The following is a 25,364-nucleotide window of genomic DNA, read 5'->3' as shown; positions in this document are numbered from 1 at the left end:
AGATAAAAATTAAAAAATGTCGACATTTTCCGACACTGAAATGGACGAGACTGGAGGCTAGGTTAACGTTTATTTTTTTTACAAATTTGTTCCATTGCTATGTGAGGATTGATGTTTTAAATAAAATTCAATGATAACGCACAATCCTGAAATTGCATTTTTTATGGGATGCGGTAGACATATGTCAAATATGGATATTCACGTGAAGTACAGGCTGCGCCAAATATTTTTTTACCACACCAGCTCGTAAAGGCTCTTTTGAGTAAATTGCAAAAAAAATGTACATAGTTGAGCACCTGTAGTAATTAAGTAGTCTAAAGTTAATTGATTCCATTGTGTTATCAGTATCACAGTTAAGCCATTTCTATTTAAGTTAGATGCATGAAATGTGTTAGCGTATGCTAACTTATTATGTGTACGAATTAAGTACAATAAATAGGTACAATACAATAGAATTTACATGGTTAATTTTCGTAACACAAATGAATCAATTAAGTTAAGACTAATCATAGCTTCTTAACTGCGCTTGGTTACGTAATTTTTTTTTGCAATTCACTCTTTTATACATCAAAAACTGATGGGAACGTCGCATTTTATCCATTTATAAGCGTGGCAAAGTAATTTTATGCAATTATTTAGTTCTTTCCTCATGTTTGTTGGTAGGTTTAACTTTTAAGGGCCACTTGCACCATCCCACTAACCCGGGGTTAACCGTTTATGCCTGGAGTTACCATGGTTACCAGTACAATTTAACACTTGGTTAACGGTTTAACCGGTTAACCCCGGGTTAGTAGAATGATGCAAGTGGTGCTAAGTGATGATTTTGAATTTATTTATTTATTTAATCGTATGGCTACAAACTGGTCGCTTAGTAATTAATTGCTTATTGAATAGGTACTATAGTTTAACATCTAGTTTAACATCTAGAAATTAGATGTTAAACTAGATGATTTTGAATGATACATTTTTAATAGCATTAATTTTGATTAGATTTGTAATGTTTTACAATCGTCATCGAACTAAATAAATTGCAGATCGAAACCTAAATAACGTATGGAAACTCACGTGATTTTTCGTAGCATCTGTCGTCCCGATACATTTATAGGGTTCCGTACCCAAAGGGTAAAAACGGGACCCTATTACTAAGACTCCGCTGTCCGCCTGTCTGTTTGTCTGCCACCAGGCTGTATCCTGTATCTCATGAACCGTGATAGATAGGCAGTTGAAATTTTCACAGATGATGTGTAGATGGTCAAGCAAATCTTGTTAGTAGAAAAAGGCGCGAAATTCAAATTTTCTATGGGACGATATCACTTCGCGCCTACATTTTTCAAATTTGCCGCCTTTTTCTACTGACAAGATCTTGCTTGACCCAGTATATTTCTGTTGCCGCTATAACAACTAACAGAATGTAATAAATATTTAATTGGGGCTCCCATACAACAAACGTGATTTTATGCCGTTATTTGAGCCCGACTTGCACTTGGCCGGTTTTTTCTTTTCGTTTGGCGTTTGTCGATACATGTATACGATTGTTATTTTGGCAAAGCCTACAAAACTTGTAACGAAAATGAGTATCTAAAATGTATAGTTGTCCAACATCTTAAAGCACTTTGACGTAAAATTTTAACTTTAAATCTCTCGTGTTTTAGGTGAAGGCTGATTAGGTATTAATTAAAGCTTTGCTTTTGGAAGTTTTGGAAGAATCAACTAGGTAAGCTTTTCGGAAACTTGAAATTTCTGGTAAGCTTAATTTTAGGACAATGTTTGTATTGTTTTGGAGTTAGAATTTTTTTTACTCAATACGAGTATATTTTGGCCTAGCCCCAAACTAAGCTAGCTTGTACTAAGGCGGCGACGATATACATATATTCTTAACTATACATATAAATCGAACAACAACATACTTACAAACATAATTATATATAAATATAATTTCAGTTATGCGAAAGAGAATCGTCTCGATGATGGGCAGGCTTAGGGGCAGTACCAACAGCATTCTGGAGGTAATTGCAGAGAGGCTTGAGAATCCTATACTGGCGCATTGGATTCGCCAAGTTATAGGATTTCTTAAATTTAGAAAATAGTTTAGGTATATACATATAGTTGTATAATATCATATTAAGTACAAAAATTAACATTAGCTCCTAAGTTAAACTAACAAATATGGATGTAAATCTGAAATATATATTTTAAATTTTAATTTCAATTTCAATAAATACATAACACCCATAACTCGCGAACAAGTATCCGTGCTGAGCACAAATGAATGCCCTATGCTTAGTTATTCTACCTATCCATTGCTTCTAGAACTATACTCTTCTTTAGGTATTTAAATAAAAGTAAACAAAAGATACCCTCAAATGGTAAGGAGCCATCTGAGGGTAGATGAAAATATTACATGATCAAATAATGTAGGTTAAAGTCAGGTCGTTCAGTGACATGATCCAGGTGGTTTTGTATTTGGTGTACCTAAAGTTACAGAGTACCTATAGAGAAATATTGTGACGATTAATGTCCTTTTTGCTACAATGTCTACTCTGACTTCTTCTTCTTCTCCGTCGAATTACTCTTGGCAGAGCAGTCGTGGTCACGTTGAACGACGAACGATTCTACGCCAGTTCTCCCTGGCAGATGCTTCTCTGGCACATGTGTTAAGTGGGGTGTTGGTAAGGGCTTTTATCTGATCCGTCCAACGCATTGGGGAACGTCCTCTTGACCTGCAGCCATTGACCCGTCCCTGGACAACAAGTCTCTCCATGGCCTGCTCTCCACGTCGCGTCACTTACATGACCTAATTTCCAAAGAACCCAATCGTCCATATAACCCCAATAGCGAACAGTTACCAAAACCATTTGCTATCATCCCCACACAAAGAAAGCTAGAGTACTCTATTATTGGAATGTATCTCTTATCATTACTCCGATAGCTGCCCGCCGCACCCATGCAATTCACAACGACTCAACTCAGGCCGGCAAATAGCAGAAAAGAACCGTAACATTATGAGATAAAGTTTGTTTTTCTATAAAGGTGTGTGCCGGTTGTGCAATAAGTGTGAATGGCTAGGGTCAAAGAACAGTGGCTGATTACGACGAATTGATAGTCCTTAGAATATTACGTTTTACATTATTTCATAGTATTGATCGTAATGAGAATCGGAACTTATGTACGAAATATCATTTGATATTTACCAGTCGCTTTTCGGTGAAGCAAAACATCGTGAGGAAACCGGACTAATCCCAATAAGGCCTAGTTTACCCTCTGGATTGGAAGGTCAGATGACAGTCGCTCTCGTAAAAACTAGGGCCTACGCCAATTCTTGGGATTAGTTACCAAGCGGACCCCAGGCTCCCATGAGCCGTGGCAAAATGCAGGGACAACGCGAGGAAGATGATGATGATTATTTACATCTATGTTTTCTATATGTAAATTTGTGATTTGTATTTTGTTTTTCACGATGTCAAGTGTAGTCCTATAGTAATAGTTTACTTAATTATTGCCTTTTTCTCTCAGAGTATGACGAGTCTTAAGGGGCCCACTGATTAACAGTCCGCCGGACGATAACGGCCTGTCAGTTGTTCGGAATTGTCAAAGTTTTGTTCTAACTTACAGGCCGATACCGTCCGGCGGACTGTTAATCAGTGGGTCCCTTTAGGGAGATTTTTTTTTATTTTTAATTTAGATATTATGACAACATCGCGAAATATGCACACCTACGAATATTCGTAGCTTCGGCGCTTGTGTATAATATGTATCACCAAACTAATAAAACACTAAGAAATGACGTAGCTTAAACTTTATATATTATAACATTATAGGCTACCCTTTTTTATCAATTTTTTTTTCCGTAAAAGTGACTCATGTTATCGCATTCGCGGGACAAATAAAAACATTTCTCCGCGAGGATACCCTTATCGCCGGCCGTGACCCGCGTTATCAGTCACTTCGGGTCCTGGCCGACATTAGTCAACAATTTTTACAACTAATATTATTGACTGACTAGCGACCCGCCCCGGCTTCGCACCGGGTTAACAAATTATATACCTAAACCTTCCTCAAGAATCACTCTATGGATAGGTGAAAACCGCATGAAAATCCGCTCAGTTTTTGAGTTTATCGCGAACAAACATACAAACACACAAACAGACAGACGCAGCGGGGGACTTAGTTTTATGAGGTGAGTGATAAAAAAACTAGGGGTGTTTTTGCGCTGTTCAAATATGATTATTTTTTCAAATGGCTTATCCCAAACCTATCTTATATACTAATTAACAGACGACCAGTCTGGCCTAGTGAGTAGTGACCCTGCCTGTGAAGCCAATGGTCCTGGGTTCGAATCCCGGTAATGGCATTCATTTGTGTGATGAACACAAATATTTGTTCCTGAGTCATGGGTGTTTTCTATGTAGGTATATAAGTATGTATTTATCTACATAGGTATGTATATCGTCGCCTAGCACCCATATTTAGTACAAGCATTTGATAGTTTGGAGCTAGGTTTATCTGTGTAAGATGTCCCCTAATATTTATTTAATTATGTATCTTATGGACGGTTCACAAGGTTCGGCAACAAATAAGTGAGTCCTCCAATGTTGCTTATATTATTATTAATTTATTATGCCCAAGGGCGACGGTGACCGCTTCCCATCAGGTTCGCCTACTGCTGCTCGTTTGCTATCCCATTAAATAGAATCCCTTAATTTCTCTTCATTAAATTAAATTTATTCTGTGTACTAAAATTCCTAGTAATGTAGATGTTTTTTGCACGCTAGTGTTTGTTTTCACTCACCTGCACATATTTAATTTCAACATACGCATATATTTTATTTTTTATTTCAAAAACTAAACCCGTCATACGATGTACTTAATTCCTATTTATAATAAAATAATAGAAAAACAGAGAGGCAGAGGAAGACCGAGACGTGCATATATTGACCAGGCCAAAGAGAAGATTAATGTAGTGACGTATCAGGAGCTCAAAACAGTGGTAGAGAGAAGAACGGAATGGCGATTACTCCACCGACAATGATGAATAAAATAATATTTGGTGATTCCATTTAGAGGAAAGGTTTTTAGATTTTGTTTTTAAACTATTTCATATCATGTTATTCAGATTAAAATTTCACAAGTGATACCTCTCCTTAGCTAAAGTAGAGTTTTATGAAATGTTTCATAGCATAATATGATGACACGCAACCGCTACTGAAAGTATGCTAAGTAGCTCAAACTTGCGAGCTCAAATTGCCTAACTTCTGCACCTTCACATAGATTATGTTAAAGACATACCTACTAAGTGGCATGGTTGAGAGTTTGTGTGTAAAATAATAGTAGATATTTGAATAAAATTCAATGCATTAGCCATTAGCATTATTAGCCAATGAAGTGTTCGAGACACTTCTATGATATATTATCAATGTCAATGCGGCTGAATCCGTCTGCGGGAAATTCCGTACACGGTTTTTTCAATACGTTTCATAAAGAGTTTAAGTTCCTACTAAGAGTTAACTAAGAACTACCTAAACCGATTTTGATGATTTTGGCCACAGACTAAATACTTGAGTGACTCGTTTTAATATATTTAAGGAGGAGATACTCAAGCAAGACTTACTTTTAAGAAACTTACTTAGATATTAATTGTGAACCATCGTCTTCGATATCCTAAGTGAAATCAAAGTCCAACCTCAAGAAATCGCCTCAATACTTAAAAAAGTTAAACAGCAGGTACTAAATCTCTGTTCAAAATACTTTCAATAGAAAAGGGGCGTAACTGCCCTTAATTTACAAGTAAATTATTACATTTTGCTTAAAGGTGAAAGTTTAGGGGATCGTTTAAACTCAAGGTCTGTATTCCGAGTCGGTAAGCGAGCGTCTCAAAGAAACCAATATAAGTATGATCTCCGATTATTTATTTGTGATTAGGTTGTGATATTCGGAAGACTGCAACAGTAAATGTTACGGCATTGCTTTGCTTCTGCGGCGCGATGACGTGGGCGATGTCACTGTCAATTTCCTTGTTAAAATGAGTGACGGATTGAATGTTCAGAACGGAAATTGACTTGACTTTTAAGGGGCCTTCAGATGATCAGTTCGCCGGACGATATCAGCCTGTCAGTTGTTCGGAACTGACACTGTCCGTTTAACTGACAGGCTGATATTGTCTGGCGAACTGGTAATCTGTGGGCCCCTCTACGGGACATCACTTCACCAGTTAGATAATGAAGTATTTTGAAGCAGGCTACCAGGAAGCGAAGGAATTCAAAGCGCTGCTCTTGAACTCTATCATGCATCCGTCACACGGAGATGGTCTAAAAAACTCCAGAGGTTGCTCTTTAGAGGAAGATTGCACAAAAGATCTCAATGTGTCGAAGTGTATCTAATCTGTGCAAGGGCTTCCGAAATAATAAGATAAGATTTTATAAGATTGGGTCATACATTAACTGGTTAAACTAAATTACTTAAGTAAGCAATGGAAAGAGCTCTAGTTAGGGTTCTGTTGGCAAATAGTGGCGTCTTGTTGTGGTCTCTGCCATTAGTGAGGAGTTTGAATAGTTTTGTTACAGTTGTGTTATGGGGATGGAGATTTGCGGTTCTAAGATGGATTATTGACACGTTATAAGAACCACATCTATAATTTAGTCTTCATTGTTCGAAAATTTCGAAACTTCGGCATTAGGCACAATTGCGAAGGTAATCTAACCACTAAAACAATATTACTTTTCTATTTAATTGAATAACAAACTAACGAAATCAATTATAACTTCAAACTTCAAAATATTCATTTATTCGAGTAGGCCCAGCCACAAGCTTTTTCGAATTGTCATTAACATAATATAATACGATCCGTTACTAAAGTCTGTATCTTTAGGTATTTAAATAAAAGTAAACCAACAAATTGTACATTTTCGGGTAGTTATAACATTTATTGGTTAACCGACCAATTACAAAACCGCCTGGATCAGTCACTGAACGACCTGACTTTAACCTACATTATTTGATCGTGTAACGTCTTCTAACCTCAGCTGGCTTATGGAGCCATTTGAGGGTACATTTTGTTTACTGTTATTTGACGACCGGTCTGGCCTAGTGGGTAGTGACCCTGCCTATGAAGCCGATGGTCCCGGGTTCGAATCCTGGTAAGGGCATTTATTTGTATGATGATACAGATATTTGTTCCTGAGTCATGGTTGTTTTCTATGTATTTAAGTATTTATATATTATATATATCGTTGTCTGAGTACCCACAACAAAAGCCTTCTTGAGCTTACCGTGTGGCTTAGTCAATTTGTGTAAAAATGTCCTATAATATTTATTTATTTATTTAAATACCTAAAGATACAGAGTATATTTTTTTTATCGTTTTTCGATAAAAAATACATGTTAAAGCTTCACAGTTGTAGTGGACGAGGGTCCTTTTCCAAAGTTTGCGTTAATTCAATTGAAATGATTGAATAACACACAGATGGTAAACAATAGGCAACCCAAAGCCCCATCAGCCCTCACGTTGGAATCTTTTGAAATATGCTATTGTATTAATTTCAATGAACGTGCTTGGGCGTAGAAAGGGTTATAATTGATATTATAATAGTAACTTTGATAACGGATTACTTTGTTTAGATAAGTTAAACTTTGGGTTATTATATTTGTATAATCTTACTTAGGCCCACTTGCACCATCCCACTAACCCGGGGTTAAGCGGTTAAACCGTTAACCTAATGTCAAATTGTACTGGTAACCATGGTAACTCCAGGTTTAACCGGTTAACCCCGGGTTAGTGGAATGGTGCATGTGTGGCTAAGGAGCCAGGTACAGTCGCCATCAGATATATAGGAGCGGCCAAGGTGTTCACAATATCTGAACACGCGCTCTAACGCCCTGACAATAGAGGCGTGTTCCGATATTTGTGAGCACCTTGGCCGCTCCGATATATCTGATGGCGACTGTACCTATTACATTTAGTTGACAGGCTGGAGATTAATTGAAAAGATACACTTCTCATTGTTCATAATGTTCATGCATTACCTATTAAGCAGACAATTTGAAAGTATTTGAATTTAAAATCTAGGAAACTGTCAAACACAATTTCGAGTTAAACTAGGTCGTAAGCTAAACCAGTTTTTCACCGGCACAGTAGCGTCAATTTCTTAGAAATTTCCAGACAAGATGACTTATTTTTATTATTCTTAAATACTTAGATACAGTAGCCTACCTATTTGGCAGTGACCTTTACCACTTTATACAAAATTGCATAAACATATTATGAACAAATTCATTAATAAAGTGGTCATCATGGTGATTTCCTGTAATCAAGTAACTATTTTATTAATTTCTGCATAAAAATGTCAGTATAAGTACTAGTTTTGTATGAGTAGGTACAAATCTAATATTATTCTTATTGTTTCAGGTGACATCAAACAATGTTATAGTGTTTGTGAGTGCATAAAACAAAATGAAGTCCCGGTGTAGACGTGCGTCCGTCGCGACGGTCGGCGCGCTACTGACAATAATCGTGTGCGCAGTGCCCGAAGTTAGCTCGGTAGAGGGGAGGGAGTCGCATAGGTATACGATAGAGGAGCTCATGACGATGCATGTGGAACATAAGGATTCGGGGGATCTTGGGATGGATCCGTGCAAAGCTGGTAAGTTTATTCTTTCACTTCGCTTTAGGTACAATTTAAATATAAACAATATAATCATGATCATTCTATGACTCATAATGTTACTATTTTGCCTACGCAACGCCACTCGCCTTTTTTGACCCTTCTTATACAACGGTTGCATAAAATACTATAAGCTGACGAGTGTTCAAATCGATTTCTATAGCGACGCAAAACATAAATTTCCCAAAATCTGTTATTTCTCACTTTTAGTCCAATCAACCCAACATGATCGCAAATTAAAATCTAAAATCGAGTTAAAATAACATTTTACGTTCGTTTTCCGAAACCATTTTACCTCCGAACATTAAACGCGGGGTTTTCGATGCCGTTAAAGGGGCGCAAAACCGGATTTCCGGCGTGGACACCTTATGATTCCATCATTTTCAACTGATTGCCCGGCGAATTTCACAGTTTTATTTAGGCTGTGGGATAGAATATGGGAAATTAGCGTATCCTTATACAAACCTTTGTTTAATTTGGTCTAGCTCTAAGAAACAAAAACTTAAAAGGGATGTATTTTCAGGTTAAGCCAAAATCTAACCACACCTATGGTTATTTTTATTTTCAGAAATTAGGGCATAATGACATGGACATGATTTATTTTAATCAAATAGTTCAACTTTAGGTACAGTCGCCGTCAGATATATCGAAGCGGCCAAGGTACTCACAAATATCTGAACAAGCCCCTATTGTCAAGGTGCTAGAGTGCGTGTTCAGATATTTTTGAGCACCTCGGCCGCTCCGATATATCTGAAGGCGACTGTACCTAACTGTAGGTAATGGACGTCGTTTGTGCATATTAAAGTCCAGAATCGATAGAGTTTTGACCGCTATACTGCGAAGAAATATTGATAATTGTATAACTGCACTCTAGACCTACGCCGATATTGACATCAAGTCATTGTAACATATGTACTGCAATGGGCGTTTTTATGTAAAAAAGGGTACTCTACTCTGCAAAAAGTGACATATCTTGAAAGTAACTTCCTGAGATATAGTGCGTGTTATCCACGACTAGCGACGCGCCCCGGCTTCGGACGGGTTAACACATTATACACCTAAACCTTCCTCAAGAATCACTCTATAGATAGGTGAAAACCGCATGAAAATACGTTCAGTAGTTTTTGAGTTTATCGCGAACAAACATACAAACACACAAACAGCCAAACGCGGCGGGGGACTTTGTTTTATAAGGTGATAACGTGACAATACGAGTCAAGGCACGCGTCTTCGTGAATGACACGAGCTATACAATATATTAATTCGATATTCGATATTAGAAAAGGATCCTCAGAAAGTGTCTTCTACTTTTGCTAAATGACACAATTCGAGGAGACGAAATGAATTTTGACAGAGTTTCGCCTAAGCCAAATGTAGCTTTCAAATTAAAATGTTACTCTGAAATCGGTCCACCCGCCGAATAAATACTACAACGCAAACAGATAATGACCTCCGAAAATACCCAATCGTCTGTTTGTCCCGCTGATCTCCCGCACCACCACCCTTTAGAATTTCAATGAAAGAGGGTTTTATCGCCAGCCGTTGATTTCTGTTTTAGCACTTTTTAATGGCCAGGCCTCGAGGTAGAATTTAATTCTTTGTCCCCTCAGATTCCTGAATAGTTCAATTTTTGAATGTTCGCTCTGAAACTTTTTCAATTTCAGTAACAGTTTTAGTGCTGCTAATTGTGTTTTTATGGGGCCGGTGACTTGAATTCAGTTTAGAGTTTTAAACTATGCGTTTGGTGTGAGGTACTAAAATTGATCCTACTCTGTTAAATGTAAAACTTTTTGTACTACTTATATTTTTAAACTGTTGAATTTATTCAGGTGAAATTTGATATAATGTACCTGCCAACTGATAACTTGTAACATATCATAGGTACATATATGAAATAACTACTTAACTATAATAGTTATTTACGATACAAGTGCGGAAAAGAGGGAATTCGAAACGAGTGGCGATAAATTAAAACACGACCGAAGGGAGTGTTTTAAATCGACACGAGTTGCAAATTACCTATTCGCACGTGTATCGTACAACGTTTTACAGTACATATGGCCCTTTAAACTTTTGACATCGCACGAAGTGCTATTTTACGCACTAGTGCGGGAAAATAGGACCATATATTATGTACTGTAATAGTTATTTACGATACATGTACGGAAAAGAGGAAATTCGAAACGAGTGGCGAATTACCTATTCGCACGTGTATCGTACAACGTACAACGTTTTACAGTACATATTTATGGCCCTTTAAACTTTTGACATACGCACGAAAAGTGCTATTTTAAGCACTAGTACTACACTAGTACTACTACACTACTACTGCACTGCACTAGTAGTAGTAGTATTTTAGTTTCAAGAAAAGAGCGTACTCCCATCTTAAAGGCCGGCAACGCGCTTGCAACCCTTCTGGTGTTGTGGGTGTCCATGGGCGGCGGTAATCGCTTACCATCAGGTGATCCGTCTGTTTCATTAAAAAAAAATAAAAATAAAAACTAGTGCTGGAAAATACGACCATATGTACTGTAATAGTTATTTACGATACAAGTTCGAAAACAAGAAAATTTGTTGCGAATTACCTATGCGCACGTGTATCGTACAACGTTTTACGGTACATATGGAGCTTTAAATTTTCGATGTAGTTGCGTAATCTGCTTATTATAGTGTCGTAACGGAGCACTAGATGTAGGTACCTACTGTTAACTAACTTTACAGTACATCTCGGTCGTGTTTTAAAAATTCGCCACTCGTTGCGAATTAATTATCGTAGGTACTTGTATCGTAAATAACTATTAAGGTGACATTCGGATGGTAATTGCAGCTCCATTAAGGTGACAGTCCATTTCCAACGACAGCAGGACTACCATTAATTTTACTATCATCATCATCATCATTTCAGCCTATATACGTCCCACTGCTGGGCACAGGCCTCCTCTCATGCGCGAGAGGGCTTGGGCTATAGTCCCCACGCTAGCCCAATGCGGATTGGGGACTTCACATACACCTTTGAATTTCTTCGCAGATGTATGCAGGTTTCCTCACGATGTTTTCCTTCACCAATTTTACTATGGAAATTGACAATAACACCGACGTGTTCGTACTAGTAGTGCAGCTGCGGTCAGAAATGGAATGTTACCCTTACTGTTGCAACATGATTGTTGCTGCCTTGACGCAGGCGGCATCTGTATAGTTTCAAGCACACAAGATAGTTTAAATTCAAATACATTATACCACCTATCTATTTAATAAACTTGTATGGCTCACTAACAACCACCACCAACCTAGAGCGTCACGAGCAGCCGTGCTACAAGTCCCTAAACACAGGTCCGCTGCTTTTAAAGGGAGTTTCCGCTACCGTGCAACAAAATGTTGGAACAACATTCCTCCGCCAAAATGACATTTAAATAAAAATAAATCCAATTTTAAAATTAAATATCTATTACACCTTTTAAACCATCAAAAACTTCAAGGCTGTCTCCCTTCTAGATGATGTAGTCTCATTTATAGTTATGTTCAATTTCAAATTTTAGTAAAATCTTAGGGTAACATCTAAATTTAATCTCAATAATAATATAAAACAAGTCCGGGATCGGATATTACCACATCTCATGCACAGAAGCACGTGCCAGTAGACACACAACACACAACATGAGCATCATTACCTTAGTTAAGTAAGATTTATAAGAATTAAGCGTTGTACAGTCTTTTCATTTTTGTAAAAGGTCCTGGCAGAATATCAGCGATGTGGCTTGCCGCATCACCATGCTGAGCCAGCGCCTATGCTCTGCCACGACACATGGTTTTGCATTTGTTTTATTTTTCTTTTACTTTAAGATTTGTAAATTAATTTTTATGATAATTTTAAGCTGCATGTCTTCTTTCATCTATGTACCATGTATGTTGTGGAAACGAATAAAGTTTTTTATCTATCTATCTATCATCTATCTATTTTGTATACAGTCACCTGCAATAATATGTTACTCTTCGAAGGCCGCAAAAATATGTGACACGCTCGGCTCTACAAATTTAATAAGATCGTGTCAGATATATTTTAATTATTTTAGGCGGCCTTTGTTGTGTAACATATTATTGCAGGTGACTGTACGTACAAGTAACGTGCCGTACACGTAATAGGAGGTTCAATACTCCCGAGTATATAGGGTCATTGCGCTAGTTTTCGTCCACTTGATGGATTAGCAATGAATATAGGTATTTAATTTTTAATTTGTGTCTTGCGAAATAACGCTTCTATGTAGATACTTAGATATATAGACATTAACGATTGCAATAAGTCCAAATTTGTGTTTATATTAAATTATTTCCTATACATCTATATATCTTTAATTGCGTTAAGTGGACGAAAACTAGCGCAATGACCCTATACCTAGCAACGGAAAAACGTATACAATTTCGAAAGCAACACTGTAAAAGACAATTCCAATACTCGTTTATCGTTATCTAAACTCAATCGGTAAAAACCGACAACCTTTATCGGTCCGGGCCGGACACGGCGCCGTAAAGTGGAATCCGGCACTCCATAAACCTTTAAAGTCAATAAAGCGGACCCTCATCAAGCGAACCGTAAAAATCGGACAATACCGGTTTTCAACCCGGCGCCGATTTATTCCTGACGATTGAACGGTGTTTTCGCCGTTATTTGTTTAGCTGTTGATCGTCTTCGTTTAACTTTGAGTTTATTTTAAATAGATATCCGGGTACAATACAATACAATACAATTACACAAACGGGTCTACCGCGATATAATTTCATTATTTTTACCTTTAATTCCGACGTTTCAGCTGAGTTGCACCAGCTGTGGTCACGGCTTAAGACTGAGTCTTTCCGTAAAAATAATGAAATTATATCGCGGTAGACCCGTTTGTGTAATTAAATATGTGTACAAAACGCGAGAGTTTAAAGTGTTATAATACAATACAATACAATACTCTTTATTGCACACCTCACATACTCGTACTTTACAATAAATGTACAGTAACATAAACAAAGACAATAGAGGTAACAACAGGCGGTCTTATCGCTTAAGAGCGATCTCTTCCAGACAACCTTTGGGTACCGGAGACAATAGACTTAGAATATACGGTAGGTGGCGCAAAGAAAAAATATGAAAAGTCGAATTGAATATAACCAAACAACACAAAACATTAATATAGATAAACATAATTAAATACGTATAACCATAAACATACATAGACATACATACTAATCAGTATATTTTAGTTATAATGAATGTAAATGTGTAATGTTATTTCAGTTCGTAAAGACGGATAACGGGAATGAATTTTGATAAAAAGAGTTGCTTTGTTCATCATAATGTCACGCTTTTTTGACAGTGTTTTTATTTAATAAATAGCTTTACGTAAAGGCAACATGACTAATTTATAAGAATTAAATTTTGCGCAGTAATAATTTACACGTTAACACATAAATTAGCTGTATTTATATTCAATAAGTATAATTTTTATGTTTATTTTACAATAAATAACTATGTTTGTAGTATTATGATAACCAATTTTGGGTTACTTGAAATAATTGACCGATCATGTGAAGATATCGTTTAAAAATAAATTATTATTTCTTGTATGTTTCTAAGATTTAAAGAATAGGGACCGTGCGCGTTGGAGGGTCTGCCATCTTGTGGCCTGAATCGGAAACATATGTGCACATTGTCATGTACATTGACAAAGCAAGTGCTACCATCTACCGTTCGCGTCGGTACGTTTCCTTGTGCATAGTAGGTTCTGCCATCTTATGGGCTACATCGGAAGCATAGACACATTTACGCCTCGCGTTAAAAATCTAACGGCATTGTTCTTGTAGTTTTAAGTTATTTATAACATAATTCAAACACAATGTAAAATTATTTTATGAATAAATAAATAAGAATAAGGCACCTATGTTGCCCCCTATAGATCATGCACAGGGCTATGGGTAGATGAAATCGCATGACAGCACAATATTAACGAACTCTTAGTACAAAATCGTAGGCAAAAGCCAATTAGAAGCAAATAGTTTTTAATTCCAGCCAGCGACACCAAATCAAATTAAAACTAAGCGAAATTTAAATTTGGAACTGTCACTCGGAGATGGTATTTTAATTTCATTCTAAACCGTTTCAAGACGACAAATTGGATTAATTCGCTGAGTTTATAGATTTTTTCGTTATTAAAAATATTCGCGAAGTCGGCAAAAATGCTACGAGTCCCTTTTGATGTTGGAGCACCTAATTTTGCCGATATAAGACGTTGTTACGAAAATTTCGGTCGTGATTTGGAACGATACTCAACCGCTCTAGAGGCTATCGAAGAATCTGTTACTTGAATGTAATGTAGCCTTGAGAGAAAAATAAACCAATATTGGATAATGCAAAGTCAATTTTATATTTTATTAATATTAGGTACGGTACCAACTTTTTGAGCGAGTGGCCTTGAATTATTGCTTCTTTATTGGCATTAAATGGTTGAAACATGATTTTAAGAAAAATATTTTTATACATTGCCATACCTAATAGCTATAGATGCTTAAATTAAAAATAAATCATGTAAATTTTTGGTCAAACCGAGTTGTTAAGGCAAATTGTCAAAATATCCTGGGGCCTTGCCAAGATGAGAATCGTACATCGAAAAACGCCACAAAATATCGGTATTTAAAAGTCAGTAGACTATTGCCATACATTATTTAAGTTTCGATTGGTATTTTCTATCAATGTCATCTTGACTAGTTTCTATCAGTGTCATATGAACATGGGGCGTTCATCGTTAATTTACATTATCTCGTAATATCAAGAGTGAAACAAAAATCAAATAGAACCCAACATAAAACATGCATGACGTTTCTCACTTCAGCTTCGAGATTACTTTGAAGCATTCAGTACTTTAAACTTAAACTACAAACATTGTATAAAAACCTGACAAGTGCGAGTCGGACTCGCCCACCGAGGGTTCCGTACTTTTTAGTATTTGTTGTTATAGCGGCAACAGAAATACATCATCTGTGAAAATTTCAACTGCTTAGCCATCACGGTTCATGAGATATAGCCTGGTGACAGACGGACGGACGGACGAACGGACGGACGGACAGCGAAGTCTTAGTAATAGGGTCCCGTTTTTACCCTTTGGGTACGGAACCCTAAAAACCAGGACGCCGATTCTGATTTTTAAAATCTGTTAAAAAATATTTTGTTATGATACGACCTTGACACGACTTGCAGTGCATCTTATTCGTATCAATAAGAGCGTTTTCACATTGTCCGATCCGATATCAGATGTAGGATCCTACATCCGCGTAGTCAGGCCGAGGAAGCGCGCCCGGGCGCCGTCTGCAGCGGTCATAAACGCTACAACAAGCATTATGCCTAGACATACGCACCAGACAAATATTATCGGCTCTGACATGGCTGAATTTATCGGAAGCGCCTTTCCGATATCGGATATCGGAAGGCACCTATGACAAAAACAGCTACAGGAGAATGCCATCGGGATGTGACACCGCTACAACGCGATTGGTTGATGAGTTCGCATCACGCGCGCGACTGGTCGCAACTAAGCGTTAGACTGCACGCGATTGGCTCGAATTCGTGAGTGACACCGCTGAACTAGTACCATTTTTAGTGCCCGTAAGGCCCGTCCTGAGATATACGTCGATATCACCAGTCGTCAAGGTCGTATCAAAACCAGGTAAAAACCATAACAAATCGTGAGATTAGAATCGACTCCGGTTCAAGAATCACTAGCACAGTTGCAAGTGATCAAATACTCGTAAGATCGCTCCTCGAAGAGCTTTCGAGCTCGAACGAGCTTGCAATTTGTTAGTACACTCCATTTCACTACGACTTCGGATTGTGGAATCAAGTTTTTTACAATATCTTTACGTTGCTTTAAATCTTATTTTTTAGATTTAACTTAATTAAGTAGGTAAGTACCTTTGTATATGTACAGTCACTTGAAGTACTTTGTATATGTACAGTCACTTGAAGTACTTTGTATATGTACAGTCACTTGAAGTACTTTGTATATGTACAGTCACTTGAAGTACTTTGTATATGTACAGTCACTTGAAGTACTTTGTATATGTACAGTCACTTGAAGTACTTTGTATATGTACAGTCACTTGAAGTACTTTGTATATGTACAGAAGGCCGCAAAAATTATGTGACACGCTCTTATGACTCTACAAATAAGATTGTGTCAGATATTTTTGCGGCCTCCATTGTGTAACATATTAGTGTAGGTGACTGTACGTAAGTACCTACTATTACATATTATGTGAATATACAGCATTGTTGTAATTTTAATGTTGTCTTAATCTTCATCAACAATTATTATTCTATTTAGGTAGGTATTAAGCGAAAATTACAATACTCGTAATTATGTAAAAAAAATACCACCTCGGCATGACCACAATCTTTTGCCAACAAATCTACCAACTAAGCTTTGCATTTCCATCTTACTATCATTTTTCCTGAGTTGTTTTCCGATTTCACTGAGTTATAATTTATTGCAATAAATATTTATGTGAAAAATTTCCAACTTTTTTTTTTTTTTTTTTTTGATTTACAGTACCTAACTATTTTTATTTACTTAGTTTAAATTATACAAAACCCATTTTTCTAACCTACCAGCTTAGTTCCGCACTACTAGTATTTATCTAGAAAACTTACTTAATTTACTTAGTTTAAATTATACAAACAACATTTTTCTAACCTACCAGCTTAGTTCCGCACTACTACTAATTTATCTACAAAATATTTCTTTACTCTCGACACGGAACGAACATTAAAATTTAATCTACAGCGTTTATACTGCATTTAAGCAAAATACCCTCGCGGGCTCAACCTGCCACAGGCAGGTAAAAAAAAAACTCGACGTTTTCATTAATTTTTCGTAGCGAACTGCAGTAAATCGTAGACGCGTAGCCCCCGTAGAGCCTGCTACGACCGCTACGGCGGCGTAGCGCGCCTGATTTATGAAAACCTTCGATGCATATGCATTTAGTTTCGGTGCGGTTCTCATTAAAGTAATGGTTTGTTAATAAATTAACGCCATTTATTGGGTTTATGTATGCGCTGTTTAATTAAATTAGATTTTGGTCATAATGAGATAATTTAGTGTAGTTAGGGTATTTAAAAACGTGTGTAATTATTGGTACTCAATTAAATATAAGAAGAAGGTAGAGAGACTAGCTGCCTGATTCGAACTTTAAGATACGTCAAATATTACGGCTAGATACGATATGGATTAGATATGTCAGTGTCAAAAGTGATATGTCAGTGTCAAAAGTGATAAAGAGGTACGGGTAATCTATCTGGGGGCCAGAATCAGATACTGTCGCGCCAATCATGTGCTAGCTCGGCTGGTGTCGTAGAAATCAAAATAGGACCGCGATTCATACATTAACATATTCAGGGCCAAGAACCCGACAGTCGAGTACTATGTTCGTAGCGACTACGCGCTCCATACGGCGAAAACATGGCTATGCGCTACGAGCATTACCTGTACCACTTAAGGGCAAAGAATGTGTTAATAAATCTGATTCGATTTCAGTCTGATAATAACACAAACTCAACTGGAATATGAGGTACGCTTTTGTTTTACTTTCTCGTCATAATGACCTCTTTGTGTTTAAGGGCCCGGGCCCTACTAACATGAGAGATAGCTGATAGGGCACGCTGACAGCTTGCGTCGAAACCGGCGGGCCTATGATGGTCGCGCTTTTATGGTGTACCACCGTGCCCGTCACTCTCTAACGAGTATGTTAGATAGTGACGCATGGCATGATAGACGATAATAGTGCAACCATTGTGGATTTTAATACTGTTACTGTCTAATTTTACTGCTTATTAAAATAATGCCTATGATATATTAAGGACCTGTTTATATTATAGCGTTCATACAGAATGGCAGAAAAATACGTTGACCAATAATTTTAAGAACATTTTTCTTACATATTTTACAAAATGTAATTTGAAATTAAAACTAAGTATATCCATTTAAGTTAAATTAATAATATAATTATCTTAAAAAATATTTTCTTTTTAACGGACACATTTAAGGCCCCTAAAGACATAGGATAATAGGAGAATAGAGTAAAGAATAGAAGTAATATTTTCCTTTCCCAGAAATGATCCTCCTTATGATCATCTTAGTTATTTCCTTTTTCACGCTACACCTTCACCAAAATGTCGGTCTTTTCATAATAAGCCACTACTTAATAAACACTAAACGCCAACTATTACATGAACTGCCCAGTGGCTCCCTATAATTTTGCCACTAAGTGTATCATAAAAACCGGGCAAGTGCGAGTCGGACTCGCGCACGAAGGATTCCGTATCATAATGCAAAAAAAAAAACGAAAAAAAAAGCAAAAAAAAAAACGGTCACCCATCCAAGTACTGACCACTCCCGACGTTGCTTAACTTTGGTCAAAAATCACGTTTGTTGTATGGGAGCCCCATTTAACTCTTTATTTTATTCTGTTTTTAGTATTTGTTGTTATAGCGGCAACAGAAATACATCATCTGTGAAAATTTCAACTGTCGGACGGACGGACGGACGGACGGACGGACGGACGGACGGACGGACGGACGGACGGACGGACGGACGGACGGACGGACGGACAGCGAAGTCTTAGTAATAGGGTCCCGTTTTACCCTTTGGGTACGGAACCCTAAAAAGTGACGTTTCCTTTAGCACATCGCGGTACAATCGAGGCCACTTTAACATGCCTTCACTGGAGGCTATTTTTCCTTTTGCTAACGCAATGCCTGAAGGACATAGGGGAGGTACGCTTGGAAAACTTCTAATTACGTGTATTCTCATTATTTTGGGGTGTAATTACGTATGCTGTACATTTAACTGAAATTGTGTGCAAAATAATGTACCTATATTGTGTAATGTAATTTTTGTGTTTATGGATTTTGCCCTTGATTAAATCGTGTACATATAAATAATAAATAAAAAATCTGTCTATTGTAACTCATACTATGTTCTCGTTCCCTCATTGCTCAGGATCACAACCGCATGTTAATTCGTCTCCATATTGTCATAAGCCATGTGGACTGCACGGTGTGGACTGGACCTGTTCATAGCATTCGACTATTTCATGGTACCTACCATTTACTTTTTTTCGGAAAAGCATCAACTTTTGGATTATTTCGACTCAGAATCACGAGTAGGTACTATTGAATGAGACAAAGAAAAAAAGTGTCCCCAGCCTTTCATACTAATTTTGGATGTCAGTTTTGTGACGGTCCATACAAAATGTATGTGAATATGCGTCACAAAACTGTCATTTTTTTGGAAACACATATTTTTTAAATCGATAGTCCTTGTGATTCTGAGTACAAAAATTCCAAAAGTGAATGGATTATCGAAAAAAAAGATACACTTTTAAGTGAAAATGCCCAGTAGCCTAAGTAATGTTAGCCAGCCTTGGCGACTGTATCTCGTTCTAGCATTTCAAAGAAGCTCATATCCTAAACGGCCCAGCGGCGCAGCGCTCATTTAGAGCTGGAATGAGCGGCCGATAAGGGACGCATAACTTTTAACTTATCGCAGTTCATACAAATTTTGGATGTCAGTTTTGTGACGGTTCATACAAAATGTATGTGAAAATGCGTCACAAACTGTCATTTTTTTGGAAACACATTTTTTTGAAATCAAATATCCTTGTGATTCTGAGTACAAAAATTCCAAAAGTGAATGGATTATCGAAAAAAAGGTACACTTTTAAGTGAAAATGCCCAGTAGCCTAAGTAATGTTAGCCAGCCTTGGCGACTGTATGTCGTTCTAGCATTTCAAAGAAGCTCATATCCTAAACGGCCCAGCGGCGCAGCGCTCATTTAGAGCCGGAATGAGCGGCCGATAAGGGACGCATAACTTTTAACTTATCGCAGTTTATGTTGCTTATGGCTGGCCGTTGTAAATCATCGCAAACGCACTATTAGATAAATATTCGTTGGTCTGCTTAGTATTTATTGTGTTTATGTTAACTGAGATATTCTGTTATTTTACGTAGATAATAATGAGACAGAAGTTTTTGTGGCAAAAACGAGTGTTTGAGGAAATGAAACATCGATAAATCTGTTATCGATAAGTCATAGGTAGATTAATATTTAAAATATGTAACTTCTACTTGCTGTAGGTAAGTTACCGAGAAATTACAATAATGCAAATCAATTAAAAAGTGGGACATAGTTTCTTTATTACATATATTTAGTACCTTCTTAAAGATTAAAACATAAACTGTAGTACAACAGTGCCAAAAGAATAGAAAACCAATATATCCAAAGAGAAGAAGATATCGAACGTGTTGTGTATTTCGCGGTGGCTATCTTCTTATAAAATGTAATAAATATCTAAGTACATATGAGTCGCTTAACTTCAAACTCGGGTAAATCCATCTGTCAGATCATGCGATTTTGGTATTAAGAAAAGGTAATAGGGTAGATATTTGCTTTGAGGGTCGAATGGATTTACCCGAGTTTGAAGTTAAGCGACACATATAAAAGGTAACATCGATAACAGACATGTCGATATTTCATTTTGTCAATCACTTTATTTTGCCACAAAACTTCTGTCAGACAATAATACTTATATCTTTATACAGAGGTGCCTAGAATTTATTGTAGAGCTGCAAGACAACTCTGCATGTCATTTGTCATAACAAAGAGTGACAATGACATTTATGTCAAGCTGCCTCACTTTATGCAAGCACGATGCTCGCAAGCACGAGCTCTGTAAGGTTTACCTCAAAAGAAGTTGATAAAGTAATTAAGAGTATGCAAAGAGGTAAATCGCCAGGGCACGACGGTCTCAGCATTGAGCACCTTAAACATGCTGGAACACACTTGCCTCGTATTCTAGCCATGTTCTATTCATTGTGTCTCAGTCACACGTATTTACCGGTACAGCTCACGAGAACAGTAGTAGTCCCAATTGTAAAAAATAAGACTGGTGATCTGTCAGACTCGAGTAATTATAGGCCCATTTCACTTGCAACTATACTGGCTAAAGTTCCTGACAGCTTGCTTAATGCACAGCTTTCTAAACACATCAAACTGCACGACGCACAATTCGGGTTTAGGCCGGGGCTGTCGACCCAAAGTGCGATTTTGTGTCTTAAGCAAGCTGTCAGGTACTACAAGGACAGGAACACGCCGATCTATGCGTGCTTTCTGGACTTGTCAAAGGCGTTTGACCTGGTTGTGTACGACAAGCTATGGGACAAGCTTACAAAAACGGGAGTGCCCATTGAATATGTCGCATTGCTTAAACATTGGTACAACAGCCAGGTCAATCGAGTGAGATGGGCCGGAGAGGAGTCTGACGAGTACAGACTACAATGTGGGGTGAGACAGGGAGGGCTAACATCACCTCTCCTTTTCAACCTCTACGTAAACGAGTTGATCGAGGCACTCAGCAGGGCACATGTCGGTTGCCATATAGGTAATGTGTGTTTTAATAATATAAGTTACGCGGACGACATGGCCTTGCTGGGGCCCTCGGCTGATGCGGTACGACAGCTCATCAATATATGTGAGGAATACGCCAAGCAGCATGGTCTAAAATACAACACGGCCAAAAGTGAGCTTCTTATTTTCAAAGCTCGTAAGTATAACCCGTCTACGGAGCCGAGGATCATGTTGTGCGGCGCACCTCTAAAAGTTGTAGATCGCTTCAAGTATCTGGGGCATATGCTCACAAATGAGTTGAATGATGATCTGGATCTGGAAAGGGAGAGAAGAGCGACAGCAGTGAGAGGCAACATCAGGCTCGCCCGCAGGTTCGCACGGTGTAATAAATCAGTTAAATTGACGCTCTTTAGAGCTTACTGTCAGAATTTCTACACGTGCAGCCTGTGGGTGAAGTTAACACAACGAGCCTATAACGCATTGCGCGTTCAATATAATAACATCTTGAGGATGCTGTTGCGGCTGCCGAAGCACTGTAGTGCGTCCGGCATGTTCGCTGAGGCGCGAATAGATGACTTTTTCGCCATTAGGCGGAAAAGAATCGCCTCCATGCTGAGGCGGGTGCGCGGCAGCAGCAACAGTCTTCTCAGGGTGTTGGCCGAGCGCCTCGACTGCCCGATTACAAAGTTTTGGGTGGAGGTGGCAATTGGGAGAGCTAAATAGAGCATGGCAACCTGCGCTCCTCGTCTCGCAATGGCCACACATCTGCCAAATACTAGTTTTTAGTCATTAGTTTTTATTATTATATTATAGTTTTCATTAGTTCTTTTATTTTTAGTAATTAACATAGTTTTTAAGTTTATACCTACTAATAACGCTATGGATCAATGATCTGAAATAAACGATTTTTATTTTATTTTTTTATTATTTATTATATTCAAATCGGTGCAAAGTTTGCTTAGACTAACTCTAGTTTAATTATTTTTCAATATATTATAGCTTGAAAAGTATAGGAACTAATTACAGAATTTTGAAGCGGAAGAGGTGACAGAAATATTTAACTTCTGGACGACCTAGCGGAACAAAGATAACTGAAGCGGTTTTTGAGATAGCGAGGAGTTGCAGGGTTGAAAAGATGATGATGATGAAGATAATGATGATGATGATGATGGGTTGAAAATATTAAAATATAGAAGGGACAAAACGTGAAAGTTACGACGAAGGCGGATAGGGAGCCACTTGAGCTGTGAACGGATGTGAGATATGGTCATATTTGCGTAACCCAAATATGAACCGAATGTAGACATTTTGGATGACGCTCAAGCTTATTAAGTTGCTCCTCAGTGAGATCGAGATAAGTCAGCGTAATCCAGAATGATAACAATGATGATGAGAATGACATAATTCGCATACAATACAATACTCTTTATTGCACACCTCACATACACCAAATGTCGGCGTCATTGCACTCATTACCGTAAAATGGGGTGAGTAGGGTCAAAACTGAAATTCAAACCTCGATAACATTTGAGTGTTCCGGACGTTTGTATTTCAGTTTTTATTTTATTTTGGGTAGTTCCATTTCATAACGATACGATTGACGATAAAGAGGAAAACCCACCTCACCCCGTAGTGCCTCGTATTTGGGGTGAGAGGGGTTTTCATACAAAGGTGATTTTGGAAGATTGTTGGATCGTTTTTTTTTATTATGCGTATTACCAGAGATATATATAACTCCGTACTTATAAGATAAATAAAGTCTAAGAAAAAAACGTGCCTCGGACGGCCAAGGAAAAGTCATTCTCGAATAGATGGCGCCTTTACCTTTGGCCTATTCTCGGCTAGATGGCGTTAGCGACACCGTTTGGTATTTAACAATTTTAACACATATCAGTGAAAGAACATGGGTCAGTATGGAACAATAAAAATTAAGAATCATTTATCCGTAAACATATTTTGATTATTTTATACATTTTCAATTTTATTTTAAGTTTTAATCGTGTGTCGATAGATGGCAGTAAATGTACCGTGACTACAAAATTGACAATGACAGGACCCCTCTATACTATTATCTATTCTTTTTGGTATTACTATAGCTCCATTTTAAATTGGAATACATTATTTTTGTAGCAGTAGCCTTAAAATCCCTTCTCACCCCCCTCTCAAACCTTCTCTCCCTATTCATAACCCACCTCTCCCCGCGAAACCTACTCACCCCGTTTTACGGTACCAAACCAAACAGCATTTAGACAATTGTAGTGTCCGTTCAAAATACTTACTTATACAAAAGTTTTCGGGATGTCACCTTTGCTTGTATACCGTTTATTTCAATTACATGTAAATCTGTGTAAATTACGACACTTGCGTAAAATCCCCGCAAATTTAAATGTAAATTTGTGAAGCCCGCATTACACGAAACACACAAATACGCAATTTAAATACACGTTCCAATTATACCTCGGCTGTGGGCTTTGCGAACAATTTTTCACAGTAAAAACAATGACAAACGCCCGAGGTTATCCCTCCGTTTTTCACACTTGAAATGAAATATGGGGGTAGGTGCAATAATTTTTACTTTGCACTAATTGGTGAACCCGCGATGAGTAACGACTCACTTAACTCGACTGTTTGTGCTTTTCATCTGGAGGGAAGTGGATTAAAAAATGAGCCATCTAAACTAATTAGCGGTAAATTGAATAAGGAAGGTGGTTATAATGGTTACTTGAGACACACTTATTTAAGAGAAATAAGGGATATTTGTTTACATCCTGAAAATTATTTTTGCATTAAGTAAAAACATCTGCAAAGAATAGTAAGAGTCAGCAGCAAAAGTCAAATAACTATGTGGGTTAGTTTTTAAAATCGTCTTGAAAACATTTTTTTTAATAAGGTAAAGCGTGTGCAAATCATTTTGAACACCCTTTACCCGCCTCGTAACTTCTGCTGCAGATCGTCCTATAAACATGTTTACGCTAAACATTCACGCTAATTATACTTAAGCTACCTACTGAAGCTTTATAAGGAAAATAAGCTTAAGTCGTAATACATCCTGTATTTCCTGCATGTAAATATTTTTATTTTTGTTATTGAATGTTTACGATCAAGCTAAAAATAGATGGTGTAAGTAGCTTACTTAGCGACATAAACATTTCAGCATGAAGAACTAAGTACTTTGAAGAATCCATTTATATGTATGATTATGTGGACGGTTACGTGGACGCTGAGGATGCAAGACCGTCGCAAGATTGACGCGCTGGAAATGTGGTGTTGG

At 37.5% G+C, this 25,364-nt stretch overlaps 1 protein-coding gene across 1 annotated transcript in view; it reads left to right on the top strand.

The window, feature by feature from the left end:
• Positions 1 to 25,364, top strand: part of LOC134791984 (bone morphogenetic protein 1) — a 130,244-nt gene that overhangs the window by 7,675 nt on the left and 97,205 nt on the right. Inside the window, exon 2 of the mRNA XM_063763081.1 lies at positions 8,402 to 8,636. Within this exon, the coding sequence (XP_063619151.1) occupies positions 8,447 to 8,636 (190 nt within the window). The 5' untranslated portion in view covers positions 8,402 to 8,446. The remainder of the gene's footprint in view (positions 1 to 8,401; positions 8,637 to 25,364) is intronic.

The sequence above is a fragment of the Cydia splendana genome, chromosome 7, assembly GCF_910591565.1.
Source record: "Cydia splendana chromosome 7, ilCydSple1.2, whole genome shotgun sequence".
NCBI classification, from domain to species: Eukaryota; Metazoa; Arthropoda; class Insecta; order Lepidoptera; family Tortricidae; genus Cydia; species Cydia splendana.
The sequence above is the reverse complement of the archived record's forward strand: the minus strand, read 5'-3'. Positions and strand labels throughout refer to the sequence as shown.